We start from the raw sequence: 21641 nt of genomic DNA on the forward strand, positions 1-21641 counted from the left end.
TCAACTATCATGATCACCATTTGTTGGCTAGGTAGGTGATGGTTCCACTTTGTGGAAGTGACATGTTACACTACTAATTCCTATCCCCTCCCATTCCTCCACTTAGACCAAGGATGTCACCACAACTAAATGCATTGTAACTAGATAACTATGAATTACCATTTGTATTTTTGAATTCATCAGATTTAAATTTCTCAGATTTAGCTTTTATCATATAGTATTGTAAAGCTTTTTAATCCAAATGAAACTTAAGTACCAGCTCTCAGATTGCTATACAATTTGTGAACTAACTGGCCTTGTGTCTGGAATTCATTATTTAAGTCATTTGAAGGACCTGTGCTGTCAATTGTAAATGTTAAATCACAAATCCATTGGGACTAATTTACTTCGGGCAATAGCTTCTCTTTGATAGCCACAAAATCTGCTATTTATGGTTGAAGATCATAAAAATGTTTCAGCATATTTGCCATACTCACTCATCCCACTCTGCAATGGAAAGATAAATATTCATGATGGGGTAATAGGTCACCCAAGTACTGTTTGAACTGTAAGTGATGTAGTGTCTAGGACTTCATAAAATTAATGTGCGTGGTAACCACATCAACCACATTTTTTGTTTTAATTCAATTAGCACACCAACTTCCGTAAATAATGCTGTGAAGAATTGTTAAATTGGCTTTCTTAGTATTTAATTCAGCAGATTTTTCACGTAATATGCCAACTAAACCTTTTTGTGAAACGATTGTCACAGTTGTTCCAGCAGAACAAGCTCTACTGACTTGACTGCACTGCAGGGTTAACGTTTTGATGTTTTTTCCTCTTGTTCAAAAATGTCTTCTCTAGTAGTGGTTCCTTTTAATGGTTGTAATGCCAATTGTTCAAACTCTTTCTTTACCAACATGTAGTTCATCTGCAATGTCCAAGATGTGTTTCTTTATGAATTTGCTTTCAGCAAGGCTGTAATGATTGGACAATTTTCTCTACTAACCATAAAACTAACTTCAACCAAATTGTCTCACAATGTCCTCACTTTGCTAAACATTTGATATTGCTTTTCCAAATTGGAATTAATATTTTAATTTTATCATTGTGCAGTTGCCCTGTAAGCTGTTGTTAAGCAGTGTATTTCTTAGAAGAGTGCCTTTTCATATTATATTCTTTCACAACAGAACAAGGAAGCAGATTTATCTCTGTACATGGAAAAGAAATAATGCTCTGTCAATTTCTCCTGGAATTGGCAACATTCAGCATCTATGTTTCTCGTTTTAATGACAGACATTTTGTGAATAAATTTGGTACAGACACTCACAAATACTGTCCTGAAACTAACAAACAACTGTGTGTGTGTGTGTGTGTGTGTGTGTGTGTGTGTGTGTGTGTGTGTGTGTGTGTGTGTTTTTGTTTTTGCCAGCACTGATCTTGAGATGAAAATACTCCTCCCCGCACCCCTTCAGTCAGCTCTTTCCCCACTCTGCGCATGCACGTGGGCCATGATTTCGAGCTAAGATTGGAAATGTGTTTCCCTTAGTCATTCAAATCCAGTGGTGGCAAAATGGTATTGTGCACATGCAGATTAGGCTAAACTTTCATTGGTCCATATCACGACCTGGAAACTCAAGGTGAGCTGAGCTGATCATCGGCAGAAATATCCGAAAATGTGATCCAGGTGGATTACGATGTGAGTGCGTTGCTGCCCCCCCCCCCCCCTCTCCCACACACACAAATTGGTTCTATGGCTCGATCTGACCTGTGGCCATCAGTTGCCCACCCGTGCTCTACTCGATTCTGAAGCTCTATGACTTTTTGTTCCTTTGTCTCAGCAAGAGCCGTTTAAGATCTAACACCTTGTGCACCAATACTCGCACTTAACTCACTAGCTTGAGCATTTAAATGTGGGCTGGACTGTCCACTAACACTTTTAAAATAATTCTTTTAAGTGATTCTCCATTCTTCCCCACACTACAGGCATACTGCTAATGATTACCCTGTGCACATATAAATATTTTCCTTAAACAAATGTTCTTGGCACCAAAACATTTCTTATTGATCGCTCCTTGTATTTACTGATTATTTTTGTAGATTTGTTCGTGGCCTTACTGACCTTAAACATGTTGCCAACTCTTGTCAACAGTAACAAACTACCATGAAAAAGAAGAAAGAAAGAAAAAATGTCTTCAGTTACATGCTATTTATGCCTTTTTTTGGAAGGAGGTTGGATTATAAACAGTAAATTATGCATGTATGGATGTCCTGTTTTCTACAGGAAAATGGCTTCTGCACTGTTGTTAAAATTAAAATACAATGATTGACAGAATTAAAATGAATTTAATATTTTAATGAGACAAGATGTCCCACGTTTTAGAAGTGTTTTGTTGGAGTAACTGTAATTTCATTGCATTGAATTGTTGATTTTTCATTAAGATTCAATAGGAATTTAATTGGTGTGGATAACATTTGGATTAGTTCCTCTCTCTAGAATATTTAAGATTATCAGATAGTTCATGATTTTGAGATAATGTTACTTTGCTCTTCTGATTAGTAAATGATGTAGCTGTTCCTACATTTACCAGTTGAAGCTCGTAATTGCAACAGCTGCTGTGGAAGAATTTAAAACCAATGGCAAAAAAGCAAGAAAAAATAATCTCTGGTATTTGTATATTAAGTTTCTCATTGGGCAGAATCCATGTTAAATTACAGTGCTACATTAGAGATTGTAGTCTGACATAGGAAGTATTGTTTTTCTTTCAAAAATGTGTCTACATTTCCAGCTGCGGAATACACCCCTCCACAGCCGAAGCAAAAAATCTGCCCAGTTGCTAAACTCAGCCCATACCGGGAAAAGTGAGTACATCAATCTTTGCTGTGCAGAGATGGACAGTTCCATTTATTTTTATTTTTGGCCAATGAAGTTTACATAGATTATATAATTATAATGTTTATATTATATTATGTAATTTCATTTCAAGGTGTATCAACTGTCTTCATGGAATATCCAAACAAAGGAATGCATTTTAAAACTAAAGGTTTAGAAGAATATTGGAGAAATTTTTGAAGAATTTCTTAGGCTTCAAATCAGTTTCTCCAGTCAAAATAATGTGTGGACGTTTCTTCATACACATCAAAATTTTTAACTCTTCAAATATATTTAGACATTGCTACATCACTGGCTGTGTGTTTTTGTTCTGTTAGATGTGAGCTGAGTGAACATAGATTCATGCCAGTTCTGATGCCTTTTCTCAGATTTTTTTCCTTTCCGTCGGCATGCAGTTTTTAATATAAATTTTGTGGGCTATGGTGAGATCGTAGCCACTGATTTTTGGTATTTTTCTTGGTGTCTGTAATTGAGTTATTTATCTTTTCCTTAGTGGATACTTCATTAATCTCTGTGTAGGTCCGAAAAATATCCTTCTTTATGTTTTTTTGGGTGACATGAGCCACAGTGAATTAGGCAGTTTATGGGTGTGTCTTTTTGGGAGATGGTAGATGTGCGCACTGGACAATTTTCTGAGATCTAGAAGGTTATTTTTTGTTCTTTGTTTTTCATTGTTGTTGTGTTATTTTTTCGTGTAAGTTAACTCCATTGTGAGTTGTGTGTGTCTGTTTCTTTTTGTTTTCTTTCAGATAAAATTAGAATATCATATTTATTAGCTCATTTTGGACGATTTTTTAAATCAGTTGTTCTCAATATTGTATAGGAAAATATTAAGTAGTATCCACATCATAAATAACGCAAAACTTATTTCAACAGTGCACTTCATCATTTGTTGCCAGTCATGAAAAATCACCAGTGCTGTAGAGCAGTAGCTGCTTTAGCGCCATTCTTGGACTGTGTTTCAATTATATATTTGATATGTGACTGCCTTCTCCAACAGTTTGGACCAGATTGCAACTTTCACATACAATGGAAGCAGGAATCTCGAGGGGCCAGGAAAGGGGAAGGGATGGCTGGGTACAGGTGGGGGGAGAGAAGAGTGCTGTCTATTGGAGCGTGCAGGGACTAGATGGAGGCAAGACAGGACTGCCAACAGGTACGGCATGAGGAGGCTGCAGGGAGCTTAATGGGGACCGAAAAGGGAGAGAAGCAGGAATGGGGGAGGATGTTGTTGTTGTGGTCTTCAGTCCTGAGACTGGTTTGATGCAGCTCTCCAAGATGGGTGGGTGAATTAGCATAGAGCGGCACACGCAGAGGGTTAAGGGATGAGAATAGGGAAGAGGTGATAGGACAGAGGGTTGGAAACTGTTGGGTGGAGGGTGTGGGGAGAGTAGGTTACTGTAGGTTGAGGCCGGGATAGTTTTGGGAGCAGAGAATGTGTAGCAAGGATAACTCCCTTCAGTGCAGTTCAGAAAAGCTGGTGGTGGAGGCGGTGATCTAGATCGTCTGGGTTGTGAGAGAGCCATTGGAATAAATCGTTTTATGTTCAGCTGCATGTTGTGCCACAGGGTGGTCTGCTCACTCTCAGCAACAGTTTGATGGTGGCCGTTCACCCAGGTGGTCAGCTGGTAGGTAGTCGTACCAATGTAAAATGTGTCATTTATCAACTCTGCTGCTGTCATTGCACAGTTATGTGTTAATACAAACAAATGTACTTAAGTGATAAATGCAACTAAAAGACTATCACAGATAATTTTTCGACCAAGAAGGACTTTATCAAATGCAGACCACACACACACACATTCATGCAAACGCAACTCAGCTGCCAGAGACAGCAGTCATATGTGTGTGAGTTGTATTTGTGTGTGGATGGGTGGTCTATTATTTTTGACAAAGGCCTTGTTGTCCAAAAATGTATTTGTGACAGTCTTTTTGTTGTGCCTATCTGTGACTTGGCATCTCTGCAATATGATAAGTAGCAACTTTACTTTTATTTTGGTCTTATGTCAAAGCGGTAGGTGGATCAAAACAAAATGTCCAGACACACTGTGACCAGAATGGTACTGACACAGAGGATGACAGACTAAAGACCGAAATACTAAATGTCTTTTTCCAAAGCTGTTTCACAGAGGAAGACTGCACTGTAGTTCCTTCTCTAGATTGTCGCACAGATCACAAAATGGTGGATATCCAAATAGATGACAGAGGGATAGAAAAACAATTAAAATCGCTCAAAAGAGGAAAGGCCGCTGGACCTGATGGGTTACCGGTTCGATTTTATACAGAGTATGCGAAGGAATTTGCCCCCTTCTTGCAGCGGTGTACCGTATGTCTCTAGAAGAGTGTAGCGTTCCAAAGGATTGTAAAATGGCAGAGGTCATCCCCATTTTCAAGAAGGGACGTCGAACAGATGTGCAGAACTATAGACCTATATCTCTAACGTCGATCAGTTGTAGAATTTTGGAACACGTATTGTGTTCGAGTATAATGACTTTTCTGGAGACTAGAAATCTACTCTGTAGGAATCTGCAGGGGTTTCAAAAAAGACGATCGTGTGGAACCCAGCTCTCGCTATTCATCCACGAGACTCAGAGGCCCATAGACACGGGTTCCCACGTGGATGCCGTGTTTCTTGACTTCCACAAGGTGTTAGATATAGTTCCTCACAGTCGTTTAATGAACAAAGTATGAGCATGTGGACTATCAGACCAACTGTGTGATTGGATTGAAGAGTTCCTAGACAAAAGAACGCAGCATGTCATTCTCAGTGGACAGAAGTCTTCTGAAGTAAGAGTGATTTCAGGTGTGCCACAGGGGAGTGTTGTAGGACTGTTGCTATTCACAATATACATAAATGACTTTGTGGATAGCATCGGAAGTTTACTGAGGCTTTTTGCGGATGATGCTTTAGTATATCGAGAGGTTGTAACAATGGAAAATTATACTGGAATGCAGGAGGATCTTCAACGAATTGACGCACGGTGCAGGGAATGGCAATTGAATCTCAATGCAGACATGTGTAATGTGCTGTGAATACATAGAAAGAAAGGTCCTTTATCATTTAGCTACAATATATCAGGTCAGCAACTGGAAGCAGTTAATTCCATAAATTATCTTGGAGTAGGCATTAGGAGTGATTTAAAATGGAATACTCGTATAAAGTTGATCATCAGTAAAGCAGATGCCAGACTGAGATTCATTGGAAGAATCCTAAGGAAATGAAATCCGAAAACAAAGGAAGTAGGTTACAGTACTCTTGTTTGCCCACTGCTTGAATATTGCTCACCAGTGTGGGGTCCATGCCAGATAGGGTTGACAGAAGAGATAGAGGAGATCCAACGGAGAGCAGTGTGCTTCGTTACGGGGTCATTTAGTGATCGTGAGAGTGTTGTGGAGATGATGGATAAGCTACAGTGGAAGACTCTGCAGAACAGAGGTTCAGTAGCTCGGTACGGGCTTTTGTTGAAGTTTCAAGAACATACCTTCACCGAGGAGTCAAGCAGTATATTGGTGCCTCCTACGTATATCTCGCGAAGAGACCATGAGGATAAAATCAGAGAGATTAGAGCCCACACAGAGGCATACCGACAATCTTTCTTTCCACGAACAATACGAGACTGGAATAGAAGGGAGAACCGGTAGAGGTACTCAAAGTACCCTCCGTCACACACCGTCAGGTAGCTTCCGGAGTATGGATGTAGCTGTAGATAATATTGTTACATTCCATCCTATATTTTCCATTGTTTGATTAAGTGATAAATGGATGGTTTGTTATGTTTTCTCATAAAGTGTTACCTAATAATTATACTGCGTCACACCTAACTCAATTCACCAAGGAGGAGTGGAATAGTTAAACATCTGGAATGTGAAAGTGTTGTAGAATGGAACTGGCACATTTTCGGACAAGAGTTTCCTGTTCAGATTATTATATACTGACTCTGCTCTACAAGTCCTGGTAGTTTGTAATAGGTATTTCTAAATACCCTCTATTTAAAGTTCTTCAATCTACAGTGTGTGCTATGCTGAGCACCACATGTACAACACATTCGTAACTTCAGGTGTTTGCAAACTTTGATATTTCTGAATTGCACAACATTTTGTGTCAGTTTTGTAACTTATGTTGGCAACAACTAGAATAAATCTATTTCTGAAGTTGCTTCTATCCATTAAAATTTTTTTTTTCTCATATCAAATAGTAGAAAATCCATGTTAGAATATAGACTATTAGGAACAAGTATGAAATTTTCCCAGCCTCAATCTATGATAACCTACTGTCCCCACACCCTCCACCCAATGTTTTCTGCCCCCTCTGCCCTGTAACCTCCTCCCAGCCCACGCTCCCTCACACACATTGTGCTCGCTCTCCGCCTCGCGCCCACCAATCATTTTCCTCTCATCTCCTCTCCTTTTCCAAGCTGCCCCCCCCCCCCCCCCCCCTCCAACCCATCCGTCACCTCCTGACACTGCCTGGGCATGCCACTGCTATCTTCTACATTGGTCCCTGCAACTCTCTGCCAGACAGCATGTTTTTCTCCCACTTCCATGTCTCACTCCAGATTTCTGCTTTCATTCAACGCAAAAATTCCAGTCCAGCTAAAATGACGGGAGATAATTGTCATTTGTGCCTGAGTTGTGTCTGCTTGTGTTCATGTGTGTGTGTGATTTCCTTTCTTTTCTGAAGAATGCTTTCTCCAAAAGCTTAGTATTTAGCAGTATTTTTGCTGTGCACATCTGCAATTTGCAGTCTGTGACCATATATCCTTTTCACAATGATTGACTCTGTATTATACATGAAAACAGTTAGATGCCTGCATTCACTTTTAGCTAATGTGCTATCTGTTTCCAGGTGGAGAATCGAAGCTCGTGTTGTAAACAAGCGGAGAGGGGGAACACCAAATGAAAGCGGAGAAGGGGGACGATTTTCTGTGGAATTTGTTGATAAATCTGGGGAGATACTTGCAACAGCATTTGATGAACAGTGTGACAGATTTTATGGTCTCATAGAGGTAAGTGGAACTCAAACTTATTTTTAATCTAAACACAGAAAACTCTGGTGAATGACTTATGAAATATTTGTTTATTTCCATAAATTACTTTTTGAGCCTATCCAGACTCATTTACAGATGGGGCATGTGGAAGTTAAATAATTCTGCCTAATAGATACTGGCTTGTAACAAAATGGGTGGTATTAGTTGTAGATCCAGCTAACATCTTGCAATTTCATTGCCTGTTGGTTACAGAATTCAGTACTTACTATACACACTGTCAATTGAAATCTGTCAACATCCAGCATATGCTGTACAGCTGGTGGTTTCTGTTGCCACTCGATGTTTATAGTGAATAGCAGATTCTGTAGCCAGTAGGCATTTAAAATGGAAATTACCAGTTACTTATTGACAACAATACAACTCATACTGCTGCATGTGCTATAAGTAGAGTTATACAATGGAAAATCTGGAATAAAAGCAATATGAAATAGTTCAGGGGTGAACGACTGGATGTCATTGTGCAATGGGCACAATGTTGTGAGCAGTGACCTCATCTAAATACGTACCCTGCAATCCACTGTGTGGTGCAGCGCACGGTGGAGGTCTTTCTTGTTCCACTTGTAGATAGAGCAAGGGAAACGCTACTGTCTTCATACTTCCCTACAAATCCTAATTTCTCATATATCTTCGCGATCCTTGAGCAAAGTACGCTGGTGGCAGTAGAACCATTTTGCTGTCAACTTCAAATGCTGGTTTTCTAAATTTTTCTCAAAAAGAATCTCACCTTGCTTCCAGGGATTCCCACGTGAGTTCCAGAAGTATCTCTATAATACTTATGTGTTGTTCGATCCCACTGGTAACAAATCTAACAGCCCTCCTCTGAATCGCTTCGATGTCTTCCTTTAATCTGTCACGGTATGTATCCCAAACACTCGAGCGGTATCCAAGAATAGGTCACACTAATACTGTATATGTGGTCTCCTTTACAAATGGACCACACCCAATGTGCTCATTTCATTTCACATTGGTTTGCAATGTTACACCTGGATATTTAAATGACATGACTGTGGGAAGCAGCACTGTACTAATGCTATACTTGAACATGACAGGTTTGTTTCTTCCAATCGTCCACATTTTTCTACATGTAGAGTTAGCTGCCATTCATCACATCAACGAGAAATTCTGTCAAAGTTGTCTTGTATCCTTCCACAGTCGCTCCACCACCTTACTGTACACCACACCATCATCAGCAAACAGCCACAGATTGCTGCCCTCTCTGTCTGCCAGATCATTTACATATATAGAAAATAAAAATAGTCCTGTCACACTTTCGTAAGGCACTTTTGAAGATACCCTGGTATCTGACGAATACTCGCCATCGAGGACAATGAGATTCTGTTACTTGAGAAGCCTTCGAGCCACTCGTACATCTTGGAACCTGTTCGTATGCCTGTACCTTCATTAACAGTTTGCAGTGGGGCACTGTGTCAGATGCTTTTCAGAAATCCAGAAGTACGGTATCTGCTTGTTGCCCTTCATCTGTAGTTTGAAGTATATTATGTGAGAAAAGGGCAAGGTGAGTTTCACAAGAGCAGCTCTTTCTAAAACCATGCTGATTCGTGGACAGAAGCTTTTTCATCTCGAGGAAATTTATTATATTCAGACTGAGAATATGTTCAAGAATTCTGCAGCGAACCAACGTTAGGGATATTGCTTGGTAACTTTCCAGGTTTGTTCTTTTGCCCTTCTTATATACAGGAGTTATGTGCATTGTTTTACAGTCGCGTGGGACTGTGCAATCAGTGTGTGGTTCACAATAAACGCAAGCTAAGTAAGGGGACAAAGCTGCAGTGTACTGTTTTAAAACTGGATTTTCATTCCATTTAGACCTGGCAATTTATTTGTTTTGAACTCTTTCAGTTGTTTCACTATGCCAGAGATGCCTGATGTGTCATCCATATACGAATCTGTGCAGTGGTCAAACAATAATATGTTAGTACAATTTTCCTGCACGAATGATTTCTTAAACTCGAAATTTAAAACTTCGGCTTTCTTTTTAATATTTTTTACTGCCACACTGTGCTGGTCGAAGTGTGACGATAGAAGCCTTAGACCGGAGTATCGATTTTATACAAGACCAAAATTTTCTCAGGTTCTCGGCCAGTTCATTTGCTTAGGTGAGATGGCAGTAGCTGTACATTTCACGCTGAGATCATTTTACGGATGCACGAATCCCAACTGACCATTGCCGTCATCTGCGCATTTTCTTTTGAACTGAGAGTGAACCAGCCTTTACTTCTTCAGCAGTTCCCAAATTTTATTGTTAAACTATGGTGGGTCTTATCTGTCAGTCCACGTATTAGGCAGCTACTTCTCCAGAGCACGATTTACAATCAGTTTAAGCTTTGCCCATAATTCCTCTACATCCATCACACTGGAACTAAATGTTGCCAATTCATTGCCTAAGTGAGACGTTAATGACTGTGTGAAACGTCACTTGTGGTACCACATATTCGTGAGTTAAATTAGGTTGAATACGAGGCACTGTCAAGAAAACATATAATTAATTTAGGCTCAACAGTAGCAACCAATGAGGCACCAAATATTAGTACTAATGGCCCAGAACTCCATTGCCAGAACACTTAAACTCAGTCAGTTGCAACCCTCAGTATAGCATTCTTACCCACACTCAGTTGACAGAATCACTGTCCAGCAATTCCAGGGGATCCAGAATTATCTCCCTCCAGTGGATCATTTTAACTGCCCCATTAAAAACACAAGAACTCATTGTGCCTGCTCCTCGTGCAGGTCAACTTGCAGAAGGAATACTGAAGAGCTGCTCATGCCACAGCCTTCCCATTGCAAAGCTTTGTGACGATAAATACCAGGCTACACTCGGAAGAAAGCGAGATCTGCTCTAGACCAGTGTCTCGTTTCCGACTCAACTCGCCAGCTCCGAGCCACGTCCCTGCTGTGCAAGATAGGTTGCAGATGGCGCTGCAGACCCACCAAAATACGCAACAGAGAGACAGCGTGAAGCCGAATCGACACATCGTGGGTTAGCTACGTGGCTCATTCATAACTTCACTGTCTCACTCAAATTAGATCTTAGTGGTGATAAAAATATTGTCAACAGCTGTGAACTCTCCCCCTCCTATGTTATCTAACATGTTGTTCCTATATGTGTTCCATGGCTCATTCAGTATCTCAAAACTTTCTACTTTGGGTGTCAGCTAGATCTCAGTCCCGAGACTAATTTGAACACGAGAACTTCCCTAGAGGATAGTAAATTTGGAAACTTAGTTACAAATACTTTGACAATTTAGCTATAAAATTTTGAGTCAACATAGCTCACCTCTGAATGCACTCTAATTTCTTTATCTGTATATTATCTGACTAGTATTCATCATAGTACCTCAAACTACCACCTTGCCTAAAAAGCCTCCATATGCAATCCAGAAGTACTCTGACACCCAAAGTAGTTGCTTCTTTTGTGTAGTGCGCACCTGACCTATAAAGGCGAGTCCTACCAAATGCCACTCATCCTGCTGTGAGGATGGATCTACCATGTTGGGTACTCTAGAAAGTGCCTTGGCAGCAGAGCCTGTGGGTGTGACAAGTGACACCTGAGGTGTCATGCGATGCACCAGGTTCTGTGCCACCGCTACACCCTGACAGACTGCCTGAATTTACACTTATTCAAAAAAATGAGAGATTAAGCCTCTTAAACAGAAGCATGTTCGAATTTAAGAAATAAACTACGAAGAAAACACACAAGAAGTTTACTACGTATCTTTCCACTCTGGAGATGTGTAACAGGCAACAGAGAGTTCATCAGCTTACCTGATAAAGGCAACGTAGTCACTTGTTGAAATGTTGTGCCTGTAAGACATTGACATCTGACTGTTGACCTGTGAACTATTTCGTCAATAGGATATAGGATGGATATGGTGATCTGGGCGCTCAACAGTGTAGTCTTTAGCGCTCGAATAGGATACAGGGTACATGGCTACTCACCATAGTGGGAACACTGAGGGACAGACAGCCACAATGAAACTACATTTAAATGTACTTGAAATGTGACTATCTGTAGTTGAAACCTTAAATGTCCCTATTTGTCATTTGGTGCCTCATAAAAGTGGTGAGTAGCAACCCATTCAATTTCATACAGATAGAATTATGTAACTTTGGCATTCCCAAAGATTAGCCTCAAAAGGATTGAAATCTGGTTTATAGAAATAAAAAAAAAAGTTCCATAACTGACTGGTAGCAGTTTCCTTTATTTATGATAAATTAATAGACACTTTTTATCTTTGGTAATATCCATACAGGGTAAGCTTAATGTGAAACTTCTGTAGTTTTAGGTCATGTCTCTGACTTATTTTTAAGTATTGGCATACACTGATCTCATCTGCACATAATTAGACATTCGGTTGTCACTGATATGTAGTAGTTTTAGAGAATTTGTACCAAATTAAAGTTAAGCAAGAAAGCAGAAAAGAAAACTGTGAAGGTTAGGAGTAGCACAGTAATTTGAATGCAGTGTTTAAATAGTAATTGAAACTGTTGCCTCTGAAAGTGTTACCCGGATGAGATAAAACGTGAATGTACATAAATCACAAATGAGTTTCGAGAAAACTTGCTGATTGAAGTTGGAATGAAATGAAGTTGTAGACAGTTGTCATATTTTGAAGTTTATTAGGTTAATTTTAAATTGTAGATATGTGAGGAGCATTGAGGAAAGCTGTCATAGCTAGTCAAGATTCACATTTAATGATGATTGATATAGTGATGAAATGGAACTGCCAGTGTATTATAAAACATCAACATTAGTTATTAGCTAAGTCAAACCAACAAGTTTTGTTGTAAAACATGGCTGTGTACTTTTCACTGACCTTTGTTTAGAAGGAAAGTCACTCTCATATGTTGCTTCCTCCAAGAATTTTGAAGAGATAATGGAAATTATTTCATTCCCAAAATCTTGTATTTGCTCTTTTCTAAAAACTCTAAAAGTGTTCATCACACTTGTCCTCACCACCCACATTGTGAACACAGAGAAGTCTTTCATATGAAAACTACATAGGATCACACAGTCACTTGCTGGGCTTTGAAATAGTGTGTGTTTGTGAGTTACATGGAACCACCTTTATGTGAAAGTGAATGCAAATCTTTTTGTATTCAGAATGTTTCAACCAATACCAACATTTTTGCCTTTCAGCGGATAGATTTTTGTAGTGATGGAACAAGATTGCTCTCTGGCACATCTTTGATTGTTTTAGAGTCTTTTGAAAAACTTAAGAAGTGGCTTACAAATTTGAGGTTATGGTCCCATATTATAGTGTGGTTACCGTATTTACTCGAATCTAAGCCGCACTCGAATCGAAGCCGCACCTAAAAAATGAGACTAGAAGTAAAGGGAAAAAAAATTTCCCGAATCTAAGCCGCACCTGAAATTTGAGACTGGAAATCCAAGGGGAGAGAAAAGTTTTAGACCGCACTTCCAAATCGAAACCAAGTTGGTCCACTGTAACAGGACACACAATTTACGTCGAATGGATGAAGATACAGCTACAGTAGTTTGGTTCAAGTCGTAAGCTTAGCAGTTAAGCTTTACCAGGTAGCCATTGCTATGCGTCAGGCACTCCGTCCGTATTTATATGGGTACCCTTCCCTTTTGACATGCTTCGTCTGGTTTGAAGTGTTTTCTTATTTGCTTTGATCTGATAAGTTCTCTTTGTTATAGGTGTTTATGTCACTCTAAGCTGAAAATGCATTATTGTACTGTGTCATGCATTGTTTGTCGCATTCTGATAATGAGTGTTTATGACCTGTCGCCGCTTCGGCATGGCTTGCTTTTGTGCACGCTACCGCCGCTTACAATAAAAAAAGAGAGAGGAATTGTCTCATGAGCAAAACAATGGCAAGACACTGCTATTTGTTGTCACTTACACTGCTGCTTTCCTTTATAATGATAACAGGAACCAAACAATAGACTGAGTATAATATAAAATGTTCCGAACGAGAGTTTAGCGAACATTTTTCTCCATTTGAAAATCTTTGCAGACAATTCTTTAGTACATTACATTGTGCACAGAAATTAGAGTCAGAAATCTAGTCAGTTGCCATGCTTCGTTTCTGACTGTATCACTATTCAGCATAAGAATAATACGAATATAAATGTGACATGATATGTATGTTCTTCCACGTTTGTTGCTGTCTTACTCTAGTTTCGTAGTTTATTAGGCAGACAGGATTTAAATGAGATAGCAGCAAACACGAAAGAATGCAAGGCATAATGTTTACATTCGTGTTATTCTTATGGTGGAGACAATACTGCATGTGATTTAACGATTCATAAAACCTCCTATTAGCAACCATCTCATGTCACAGGTAGGAAAAAATTCAGAACGTAGAGTTGGCCATATTGACATACATCCCAAACAGTCTTGCCCATCAGATTTTCGTAGTAAATTTTTAGTGATGACTTCAAATGCAGTGTGTGTTGTTATTGTCTTCAGTCCGTAGACTGGTTTCATGCAGCTGTCCACGCTTTTTTATCCTGTGCAATGCAGAGTAGCAACACTTATAAAATAAGATTGAAAATAACTTAGAAATTAAATGCTGAAATTTGAAACAAAATTTTATTAGGTTTGTAATACATCTTAAACGAAATGTTTAAAATGTGAGTCATGATTCTGAATAACTATCACTAGATTCTTTGTTGCTCATTTCTTCATACAGAACATCGTCCTTCGTACCATCTAGTGCATCGGACATCGAACATTTTTTAAATGCTTGTTGCACAGTCTGATTTGGAATACACTTCCATGCATCATAAATCCATCGGCACAGTTGAAACAAACTTGCGCATTTTACATGTCCTGTTGGTGTCACTTGTCTGTCGCTTTTCGAAAGCCAGTCTGTTTACATGCATTTAAGCTTGTCCTTATGGATGTCAAGTGGTTGCAGAATTGACGTCATCCCACCTGGAATTACTGCCAAGTCCGTTTTGCTTTCGTCTAATTTTCATTTTACTGCAGGTGTTTTATGGCCTGCGTACACATCTAATACCAACAGACTGCGTAAATCAAGCATTGAGCCAAGACAACAATTCCACACACGCCTAATCAATTCCAACACCACGTCCTCCGGAAACCACCCAGTTTCGTCTGCTCATACAATTAACAGTTTTTGGAAACATTTCCAATTTCGGTAAAGTCTTTCGCTTGAAAACTATGAATGGGGGTAATTTATGTCCATCTGCTGTGCAAGGAAGCATGACAAACATCCGCTGTTTTTCACTCCCTGTTGTAAGAACACTTACGTCTTTGTTTCCTTTGGCGTCAACCGTATAATTTGATGGCATGTCAAAATATATGGGAGTTTGGTCAGCATTTCCTATCTGACCAAGAAGGTATTGCTTTGCTGTGCACTGCCTAATTGTGAAGCACTGAAGTTCCACAAGTTTTTCTTCATAGTTTTTCAGCAGCTTCTGTGCAACTGGAGTTCGCCTCCGAAGTGAAAAACATCAGTGCTTCATAAACAGATCAATCCAGCTGCGACTAACATTAAAATTTTCGATTTCTTGCTCCCTAGCAATTTCATGTGCCTTAATTTTTAAAATTTCAGCGTGCACAGGCAGGAATTTCTGACGCTGTTCCTTAACAAATTCATTTAAAATCACTTCTAGTGCATGATATCAGTCACACTTTGGTCCACTTAATGCTTTCCTGCTACTTGAACATTCAAATAATTTGTCTCTCTGCAGTCGCCATCGCCTGACGTTGCTCTGATCAATCCCGTATCACAGACCTGCACGATTAGAGCTTTGTTGCGCAAGAGAAATAACTCCCCTCTTGAATTTGGCACTATAATGAAAGCACTTCATTATGGTCCACTAACACCAACAAGCACATCACAAAATTCCACGAAGCAATAGGTGTCGCTACGTGAAATCTTAATAAGCCCCAGTGTATCAACTCGTGCAATTCCTGAAGCCTTGTGCATTGTTGGTATTTCTGTGTAAAGAAATTTATTTTTGTTGCTACGAATATTTGAAAGGCTGCCACATTCAGAGATGAACAATACAGAATTTCTATTTACTTCGTTGGATAATGTATGAAAATGCATAGATCGAAACTCGGTGCGAAGGAAAAAGCTCATCTTCCGCCTTTCTTTTTAGTTATTTACTGATGCAGAGGTTTTGGTGCCAGTATTTATCTTTGTGCCTGCAAAGCATGCCTGTGTAGCACTACATATATTCGACAGCAGAAGTTAGTTGTGGCGGCACCTTCCAACATTTTTCAGAACTTCCGCTTACTTTGCACTCAATTCTAAGCCGCAGGCAGTTTTTTGGGTTACAAAAACTGGAAAAAAAGTGCGGCTTAGATTCAAGCTTGTGTCAAATTGCTGATGGGAACACAGATGACACTTCGTTGGCCTCAATCATGCTATCCTAACTTTGGTTGGACGAGGAAAATTAGTGAAGGTCCAGGCTAAACTGTCATTTCAGCTACTTTAGTTTGGGACAGTTGATTTTTGTCACCTGGTGTAAGAATGAATGTATATTTTTGTCACCCGGTTTTGGAATGAACCTATATTTTCTTATCATTGAACCTTCAGGTATCTGTTGACAGAATGCCAAATGCTGAACCTTTACCTTTCATAAGTATGATCTAAAATGAAACGTAAATATGCTTACCTTTCAGTCTTGCCATACTATCTGTTTTATTAAGTCTTTTTCATTCTACAAATTGGTAACAGTATACATTATTTTGCAGGAGGAAAGTTCAGTTTTTTGTAATTTTATTTATTGGAGTTCCCATAATTTCATTTATTTGATTTGTCATTTCTGTTTTCTCCATGGAGCAGAAACCATTAACTACTTGATAGTGTTACTGTTTTCTGTTATTGTATGGATTGCAGGTGCAAATGTGTAATACAGTGGTACCAAAAATGCAGAATTATGTACATGTAACATGTATTTACTGTGACCAGTGTCCTTGGTTAACTGGAAGTGAACTGCCTAACAAACTGCATGGAGTATTTATAAGTCAGCCAAGAGGTTTTACCCCCACGCTGTCCTCCACAGTGTTATTCATTACCGTCTCCTCACTGCTGCAACACAGAGCTGTGGGCCCCTAATTGTGCACAGTGTAAACTATATCAGAGTTACAGCAATTGACAGCTAATTGTTTATAGGACAGGTAACTTTGCAACGGACAATGGTGGGATGCTGTTAGTAATATAACTGTTGTGATTCATTTTTATTGTGCACTTTGTTTTTCTGTAACCCACGTTTATTTTGTGCAACATAATGCCGAGAGTTAGCTGTGCATGTGATTGGGACAATAATATCCTGCAATCAAATGAAACATTACGATTCCAGAGACCTTTTCAAGTCTCGTACATCTACGACGTATGTCTGCAGACTGAAGCGACGAATGAAAATTTGTACGAAGTGCCGGATTAGAACCCAAGTTTCCTGCTCACTAGGCAAATGTGCGTAATGGGACCCCTTAGGGAAATGGCAGCAAGAGAGGGGAAGAAAACCAATGTGCACTCCGTGTGCATACCAGGGGGAGTCATTCCAGATGTGGAAAGGGTCCTTCCGGATGCCATGAAGGGTACAGGGTTCACCCATCTGCAGGTGGTCGCTCATGTCGGCACCAATGATGTGTGTCGCTATGGATCGGAGGAAATCCTCTCTGGCTTCCGGCGGCTATCTGATTTGGTGAAGACTGCCAGTCTCGCTAGCGGGATGAAAGCAGAGCTCACCATCTGCAGCATCGTCGACAGGACTGACTGCGGACCTTTGGTACAGAGCCGAGTGGAGGGTCTGAATCAGAGGCTGAGACGGTTCTGCGACCGTGTGGGCTGCAGATTCCTCGACTTGCGCCATAGGGTGGTGGGGTTTCGGGTTCCGCTGGATAGGTCAGGAGTCCACTACACGCAACAAGCGGCTACACGGGTAGCAGGGGTTGTGTGGCGTGGGCTGGGTGGTTTTTTAGGTTAGATGGCCTTGGGCAAGTACAGAAAGGGCAACAGCCTCAACGGGTGCGGGGCAAAGTCAGGACATGTGGGGACCAAGCAGCAATCGGTATTGTAATTGTTAACTGTCGAAGCTGCGTTGGTAAAGTACCAGAACTTCAAGCGCTGATAGAAAGCACCGAAGCTGAAATCGTTATAGGTACAGAAAGCTGGATTAAGCCAGAGGTAAATTCTGCCAAAATTTTTACAAAGGTACAGACGGTGCTTAGAAAGGATAGATTGCATGCAACTGGTGGTGGAGTGTTCGTCGCTGTTAGTAGTAGTTTATCCTGTAGTGAAGTAGAAGTGGATAGTTCCTGTGAATTATTATGGGTGGAGGTTACACTCAACAACCGAACTAGGTTAATAATTGGCTCCTTTTACCGACCTCCCGACTCAGCAGCATTAGTGGCAGAACAACTGAGAGAAAATTTGGAATACATTTCACATAAATTTCCTCAGCATGTTATAGTCTTAGGTGGAGATTTCAATTTACCAGATATAGACTGGGACACTCAGATGTTTAGGACGGGTGGTAGGGACAGAGCATCGAGTGACATTATACTGAGTGCACTATCCGAAAATTACCTCGAGCAATTAAACAGAGAACCGACTCGTGGAGATAACATCTTGGACCTACTGATAACAAACAGACCCGAACTTTTCGACTCTGTATGTACAGAACAGGGAATCAGTGATCATAAGGCCGTTGCAGCATCCCTGAATATGGAAGTTAATAGGAATATAAAAAAAGGGAGGAAGGTTTATCTGTTTAGCAAGAGTAATAGAAGGCAGATTTCAGACTACCTAACAGATCAAAACGAAAATTTCTGTTCCGACACTGACAATGTTGAGTGTTTATGGAAAAAGTTCAAGGCAATCGTAAAATGCGTTTTAGACAGGTACGTGCCGAGTAAAACTGTGAGGGACGGGAAAAACCCACCGTGGTACAACAACAAAGTTAGGAAACTACTGCGAAAGCAAAGAGAGCTCCACTCCAAGTTTAAACGCAGCCAAAACCTCTCAGACAAACAGAAGCTAAACGATGTCAAAGTTAGCGTAAGGAGGGCTATGCGTGAAGCGTTCAGTGAATTCGAAAGTAAAATTCTATGTACCGACTTGACAGAAAATCCTAGGAAGTTCTGGTCTTACATTAAATCAGTAAGTGGCTCGAAACAGCATATCCAGACACTACGGGATGATGATGGCATTGAAACAGAGGATGACACGCGTAAAGCTGAAATACTAAACACCTTTTTCCAAAGCTGTTTCACAGAGGAAGACCGCACTGCAGTTCCTTCTCTAAATCCTTGCACAAACGAAAAAATGGCTGACATCGAAATAAGTGTCCAAGGAATAGAAAAGCAACTGAAATCACTCAATAGAGGAAAGTCCACTGGACCTGACGGGATACCAATTCGATTCTACACAGAGTACGCGAAAGAACTTGCCCCCCTTCTAACAGCCGTGTACCGCAAGTCTCTAGAGGAACAGAGGGTTCCAAATGATTGGAAAAGAGCACAGATAGTCCCAGTCTTCAAGAAGGGTCGTCGAGCAGATGCGCCAAACTATAGACCTATATCTCTGACGTCGATCTGTTGTAGAATTTTAGAACAGTTTTTTGCTCGAGTATCATGTCGTTTTTGGAAACCCAGAATCTACTATGTAGGAATCAACATGGATTCCGGAAACAGCGATCGTGTGAGACCCAACTCGCTTTATTTGTTCATGAGACCCAGAAAATATTAGATACAGGCTCCCAGGTAGATGCCATTTTTCTTGATTTCCGGAAGGCGTTCGATACAGTTCCGCACTGTCGCCTGATAAACAAAGTAAGAGCCTACGGAATATCAGACCAGCTGTGTGTCTGGATTGAAGAGTTTTTAGCAAACAGAACACAGCATGTTGTTATCAATGGAGAGACGTCTACAGACGTTAAAGTAACCTCTGGCGTGCCACAGGGGAGTGTTATGGGACCATTGCTTTTCACAATATATATAAATGACCTAGTAGATAGTGTCGGAAGTTCCATGCGGCTTTTCGCGGATGATGCTGTATTATACAGAGAAGTTGCAGCATTAGAAAATTGTAGCGAAATGCAGGAAGATCTGCAGCGGATAGGCACTTGGTGCAGGGAGTGGCAACTGACCCTTAACCTAGACAAATGTAATGTATTGCGAATACATAGAAAGAAGGATCCTTTATTGTATGATTATATGATAGCGGAACAAACACTGGTAGCAGTTACTTCTGTAAAATATCTGGGAGTATGCGTGCGGAACGATTTGAAGTGGAATGATCATATAAAATTAATTGTTGGTAAGGCGGGTACCAGGGAGAGTGCTTAGAAAATGTAGTCCATCAACAAAGGAGGTGGCTTACAAAACACTCGTTCGACCTATACTTGAGTATTGCTCATCAGTGTGGGATCCGTACCAGATCGGTCTGACGGAGGAGATAGAGAAGATCCAAAGAAGAGCGGCGCGTTTTGTCACAGGGTTATTTGGTAACTGTGATAGCGTTACGGAGATGTTTAATAAACTCAAGTGGCAGACTCTGCAAGAGAGGTGCTCTGCATCGCGGTGTAGCTTGCTCGCCAGGTTTCGAGAGTGTGCGTTTCTGGATGAGGTATCGAATATATTGCTTCCCCCTACTTATACCTCCCGAGGAGATCACGAATGTAAAATTAGAGAGATTAGAGCGCGCATGGAGGCTTTCAGACAGTCGTTCTTCCCGCGAACCATACGCGACTGGAACAGGAAAGGGAGGTAATGACAGTGGCACGTGAAGTGCCCTCCGCCACACACCGTTGGGTGGCTTGCAGAGTATAAATGTAGATGTAGATGTAGATGTAGATGTAGAACTACTATGCCACTCTGCTACATTGGCTGTGCACAGTTATACGGACTACCCTAGAACACACATTCCTCATTCCAAATTTCCATTCACATCGTAGCCCATTTGATACAGTCGCCAGAACTGATCGTGGCCCCTGGGTTCTGAATTGAGTGGAAATACTGAACTGGAGACTTCAGAGGTTCTGTGACAAGCTAAGCTGTGACTTCTTGGACTTGCACCAGAAGGTTCAGAACTGTATGGTCCCCCTAAATTGGTGAGCTAGCTGACTGTGTGTGGGTTGGACACAAAGGTTTTTTAGATTAGGTGACTCTCCTTCCAGTCCAGATAAGCATAGCTATAGGAAACCCAGAAGTATCGGTGTAAGACGAAGGACGTGCCTCCCACATGTCAGAGCATTAAAATCATTATAGTTAACTGCTGAAACATTCGCAACAAAGTGCCAGCACTTGAAGCACTCGCACAAAGCAGTGAAGCTCCATAATACTGGGGACAGAAAGCTGGTTGAAACCTAAAATTCTTAGCAGTGAGATATTTGGGGAAATAAGGGTACATCGATAGGACAGGCAAATGGGAAATGGAGGTGGTGTATTTGTCACTGTAGGCAAGAAACTCAAATCTGTCACGGTAGAAATTGAACCTGCATGTGACATCGTTTGGGCAAGATTGAGTGTGAGTGATGTGCATAAAATAGCAATACGGTTCTCCTTGTCACCCAGTGGACTCGTCTCCTGGCATAATTGAAAACTTTAGGGAAAACCTCATCGAGGATATCCACATCGAAGCTGGTACGAGTGATGGTGGCAACAGTGAATACCAAAGCCTAAAGGACAACTAAAACAAGCAGAAAGCTATATGTTTGGTAAACCTAGATAAAAAATCAGTAGTGTCATATG

The 21641-nt window shown here is 40.5% G+C and overlaps 1 protein-coding gene across 5 annotated transcripts in view; it reads left to right on the forward strand.

The window, feature by feature from the left end:
- Positions 1-21641, forward strand: part of LOC124716954 (replication protein A 70 kDa DNA-binding subunit-like) — a 174410-nt gene that overhangs the window by 110941 nt on the left and 41828 nt on the right. For all 5 annotated transcript variants that reach the window (XM_047243543.1, XM_047243546.1, XM_047243548.1 and 2 more), the window contains exons 10-11: positions 2769-2841; positions 7719-7878. In XM_047243543.1, the coding sequence (XP_047099499.1) occupies positions 2769-2841; positions 7719-7878 (233 nt within the window). The remainder of the gene's footprint in view (positions 1-2768; positions 2842-7718; positions 7879-21641) is intronic.

Source organism: Schistocerca piceifrons, chromosome 9, assembly GCF_021461385.2.
Source record: "Schistocerca piceifrons isolate TAMUIC-IGC-003096 chromosome 9, iqSchPice1.1, whole genome shotgun sequence".
Classification (NCBI taxonomy): domain Eukaryota; kingdom Metazoa; phylum Arthropoda; class Insecta; order Orthoptera; family Acrididae; genus Schistocerca; species Schistocerca piceifrons.